At 45.5% G+C, this 5,167-nt stretch overlaps 1 protein-coding gene across 1 annotated transcript; it reads left to right on the forward strand. All coding sequences in view use genetic code 11, as the record gives it.

Annotated features, from left to right (window-relative positions):
- Window positions 1–724: 724 nt before the first annotated feature.
- EGR_02809 (hypothetical protein) lies at window positions 725–1,102 on the forward strand (the record flags this gene model as incomplete). Its single annotated transcript, XM_024492058.1, has 1 exon — window positions 725–1,102. One exon carries the CDS (start codon window positions 725–727, stop codon window positions 1,100–1,102), a length of 378 nt encoding a protein of 125 aa, XP_024353552.1.
- Window positions 1,103–5,167: the final 4,065 nt, after the last annotated feature.

Here is a 5,167-nt window from a genome sequence, read left to right on the forward strand (position 1 = left end):
TAACTAACTAAATCTTGTGAGAGCTGCCTGTAGAATCAGAAAAGTCTTGTCTGTCTCAGCAGGTAGAAATCATAATGACAAATGCTTCACACACTTACCCCTCTACTTCGCTTTTAGGAAAGATTTTCACGAAAAATCAGAGACAGTGAAACTAGGCTGGGGTAAAATATAGAGCTAATTATCCACTATGCCTTATTACTTCTTCTGCAGTCAGATACAACTCATGGACTAATCTTGAATTGACTGGAGCCGAAGAATGATCACAGATAGAGGCGCAATATGCAGGACGATAGGTGATACAAGAAGGAGGTCATGTAGCAGTTGAATGGACAAAAACTCCTCTCGCGTAATTCGACGCACAAGCTGGATGTTGGCTGCGCTGGTGACCTTTCAGCAGCATTAAAAGATACTTATCAAGTACCCACTTTCATACTCATGGGCGGTGTCACTACTTCAAGGTTAACTCGGAGGCTGCACATCCACCTTTATCACCACCCTTAAGACAGAAGAAAGTGGGGCGCTACTTATAACAATTAAGTAGATCTAATAGGATATATCAGTGCCTATCAAGTGGATGGCAAGTGGGTGGAAGTATGCGACAGCTTTGCAGGGGTTTAAACTTGTTGGAAGATTGCCATACCATTAAACACCCACTTGGCGTGGTTAACCTATGTTTTCAGATTAAGGGTTTAAACAGGCGGGACAGCCTTTCTTTGTCTAACACATGGCACAGGCGTGTGTGGGTGCCTCGAGTGTCCTGACTGTCAACGGTGGTGGCCCTGACAAAACGACGGCTAGAGCGGCGACCACTTACCTGGGCTTTGCCTCCGCCAGCAGACCAGTCTGTGGGTCCCACGGTGCACCTTCCACGAACAGACTGTGCACGAAAGTACCGTCCCCTGGGGCTCCTGTCAGCTTTTCACGAGTCTTACCCGTCACATTCACATTCAGTGCCACTGGGTGCAGTTACCACTCGTTCTATCTCCACATTTGCTGCATAATTGCAGTGAGGAAGGATTGTGAAATAGGCAGTCTTCCAACCAAATCGCACTCGGTAGGGATGGGCAATCAGTTACCCAAATCTCCAAATCCCTCGCTCTAGCAATCAATTTCGAGTATCACAGACCCCATCAAAAGCCGCTAGGAATGTTTGCCGTCATCCATCTTCAAACATCAGATGCTAACTTAAGAATTTCTTAAATGTTTTCATTACCTTAAAACCGGATATGTGTAAAGAGATTCCCTTACTTTTTCTGATATGGAAACAATTAGGAACTCGTACGAACAAAACAAATGTGTATTTGGGAAAGCTGCTATTCTGCTTTATGGCGTCGGATGTCATCTTCATATTTTGTGAATGGCACTTCATTTCGCCTTGGGCCACACAAAGGCTGCAGCTTGCCCACATTAAGAGTTGCTCACGAAATGCAACATCTGTAATACATAGCTCTGAAATTACAAAGACAAAGGAGTCTGGGCTGATTTAGCTTTTCCCCTTCTGCAACGTGGTCTCGAAGGCGTGATTCAGGTGAGTCGTTACACTTCAATTTCAACGCAGTCAATTCACTTGCATGTCTTAGGTAAACGAAGCCCCCACTGCAAAGTAAAAGTTTCTGGGTTAGCAAGGGGGATAAGGGAGGGTTTGGGCTGATGGGGCGGAAACGAGGCGTAAGTTGCTCCTGTGTTTGGACTTTGGACACAAACAGAGCAGACGTGCGTCTGTTGGTGTACGTGTAGATGGAGGAGGTCTCCTTCTTCTCCTCACTTTGCACCCAACTTGGCAAATTTTGACTTCTACAAACGGTCATTCCATCATGCTCAATGAACTTTTACCTAATCTGGTAACAAATTACTTTTTTGGTCAATTCAAAAAGTGGGGTGCTCATGTGGTATGGCTAATGCCTAGGAGTCGGCAACAAGTTAATTTCCTTCATCATTTTAGTGAATACAGTGAGTTAAATGGTTTCTAATTATAGATCTCAAATTATTTTCCAAATTCCTCATCCCCTTGTACAAATGCGTTGATTTCCAGGCAGAATGGCTAGCAAGCTGTTGCTTTACAAAATAATTTAAAGGACGGCTACATACACCCACTTACCCATCCACCCAACCACAGTGGTGAAAGCGGGTCAGAATGGCTTTCGTTTTCGCATGTAGACACGGAAGAACTGCATTTCGTGAGTTCTCTTGCTGTTGCACAACTACGTCCTTACCAAGTAGTAGTCCCAACTCATTCAGACTTGACTGGAGGAAGACGTTGGACTGTGGAACAGTTGTAGTGGAGTGAATAATTCTTCAGGCACCTTTAAGCTGAAGAAGGTTTACTTTTATACACAATGTATCCAGGAGCAACAATGGACTGCTTTGAAATCATTTACCTTTCCAACAATTTCTATAGTCTTCATACAAGCACTTCAGGGAGGTACTATGTAACGTACCATGTCCCAATTTAATCAAAAAGTGAACAATATCACTCTACAGCTTTAAATTGCGGTCCAAAAGGCAACTGATGGGTGTACATTAACCCAGATGCCACTTCAATAACTTGCATCACTTTTCCTTCCTTTTTTCAAAACCATCTGCGAGGCACCAAAGAATGCATTCCTGCATAATTCACCAAAGGTGTGGGAACACATCAGAACTCCACACAACTCCTACACTCGCAGTGTCGCGGTGCTTCACTGCATTCCCCTGCCCTCTCTCAAACCCGTTTTGAGCCATTTAACGTCATTTGAGGTAAAGTGGCCAAATGACGTAACAACCAGCTCGCCTAAAGGAAGCCGCCAGTCTGCCTAAATTAAAGTTACTTTGAGGGGCGTTAAAATGCGCCTTTTTGTGCCCCTTGGGTGTTTGTCGAATCGAGGAAGAGACCGTCCTTGATTGAAGGGATGTTCAAGCACATTAGAACGGTCGGTGCATCTACCTGGTTGTGATTTGAAGGTGATGAGGAGGAATGAACATATTCACCTAAAATGACCACAAAATTTTGCATTGTAGTCGCTAACTTAACAATTGCCTTCTGGTCGTGGACTTGACTTGGTAGGAGAGGGGTATCTTCCACAATCGCAGAGTTGTCTTGAGTTGCATATCACCCTTTTGCATATTGAATCAACTTTGGTCTATTTAACATTTTCTTCAGGTAAATGATGAACGTGTGGTGCGTTTGTTCTCCCACATTATTTCGCATTGGGATAAAGACAAGTAATCCATCATGCAAAAACTTGGGCAGCAATTTATTCCTTACAACTAACTAGGTACACATGCATCATTCTGGAGTGGGAGTAGGCAGAATCGGTTTGGTAGCCATCGGTAAATAACCCACGAGTAGGTAGATCTCCTCTAAGGAAGGAACCGTTATGATTAATATGCTTGACCAAAGGCTTTCCAAGATATGAATGTGAGTGGTCACAGTGGTGGTAAGGCCTCCTTGAATAATTTCAGGACAATGGACCATGGAATTCAGGTCCATCCCATGTAACCGATCCCACTCTCACCGCACGCACGCAGACACGTCGCGCCCCCTTCTTGTGGTGTTTATTTTACGGAAGGGCACACCCCAACCCTCCCTCGTTCTGTCTGGGGCCCCTGCCCCACCCCCGTAGTCAGTCCACGAAGCCCCGGATCAGATTATTATCTGCACCAGTTGAGGGCTGCAGGTCGGTGGGGTACCGTGTGGCGTGACGTCGTTGTAAGAGAAGGGTGCGGAGAAGGGAAGGTGACTTTGCGGCAAGGAGGGAGGGGGAGAGGGCCAGTCGGCTGAGATGATTGGCTGTTACCGATGCGTGCATGCGTGCGTGCGTATGCTTTCAGGGGACTTTGAGCTGGGTGGAACAATAAGGCAAGCCATTCGTCTACCGAATGAAAGTCCTAATCTGAACTGAGAAGTCGCCTTTACGGGCGCGGTGTCCTTCTCTCTGTGTTATGTGTGGTCGAAAAATCGCAGTAAGGCACTCAAGACTATACACATTTCTTTGCTGTGAATAATGAGAAAGCGTCAAGTGTTTTTTAATAAAAGAGAATTAGCATATTGTCGTTGTCTGCCATCGGGGCTCAATGAAAGCCTTTGTGCTGCACTTAAATTTTGGAATCCACCTAACCAATATCAACGTGTGAGACACAACGCTCTCGTTGCCAGAACATTTCAATTCCACAGCATATTCCATCCAACACATACTCCTTAAAATCTAGGCAGTTCGATGACTCCGAGTCTCACGTCGTTCACCGAATACGAAACGCCTGCTATCAGAGACCAAGAAACGATGAAGCTGACGTTAAGCGGAAATGGATATTTAGAAAGTGACTGTCCTCCACGTCCCTTCAAAAATGTCACTCGAATTATGGCTGATCTGTTGTCTTCTTAAAATCAAATGATAAAAAGTGAATGAAAACTAGTCTGCATATTTTTCCTGCTGTCCAATTTGTTTTTGACAATACTGGATTATTGCAGGGAGGGGTCTAGCCGACCTCAGAGGCATGGGCATCTTCCGCACCCCAAACATACACTTTGACTAAGGTAGTGTGGCTTAGTTATACAGTTTCTACTTGGTGAATTCTGTCTGCATCTCATGAACACCAAACTTCATCCTACGGTCTTCGTAAAATATCCAACTATTTAAAATTTTGTGGCTTTAGGAATCTATTCACTAGAAATCTTCGAAGATAAAGATGTTCCTGATTTTCCACAATGGTTGGTGAGGATCGAGATCCTGTTGAATTGTACAGCACACCTACGCACACGACCACTGCAACATTCCCAGTCATCGAGTCGGCTGGTGCATCAGCTACCCCTGCGCCTGTCTGCGAGAGTAGCGATTTGCGAGCAAAAAGGAAGTTTAACATGCCACATCGGGTCACATGTCAGTAACGCAGCATGCACCTGGGGTGAGTAGCGATGGATGTGGAAGATAGCGGTGGCACCTGTGCTGGCCACCATCCCACTGCCATCCTCCCCACCACCAACCCACCAGACGCCGCCTGTGCCACTGACATCATTGTATCGGTAATTGCAGCCGCCGCAGTCAACTAACTAGAGGATTGTTACAATTTGGCTGAGGCAGTCAGTTTTCTAGAATGTGGGACAGCCAACCAATCACTGACAGCTACATTCAGACCACACCACACCTTGTCTCCTTGTCTCATCCCATTCCTTCCCTCACACTCCCACCAT

This window comes from Echinococcus granulosus, assembly GCF_000524195.1.
Source record: "Echinococcus granulosus chromosome Unknown EG_S00013, whole genome shotgun sequence".
Lineage (NCBI taxonomy): Eukaryota > Metazoa > Platyhelminthes > Cestoda > Cyclophyllidea > Taeniidae > Echinococcus > Echinococcus granulosus.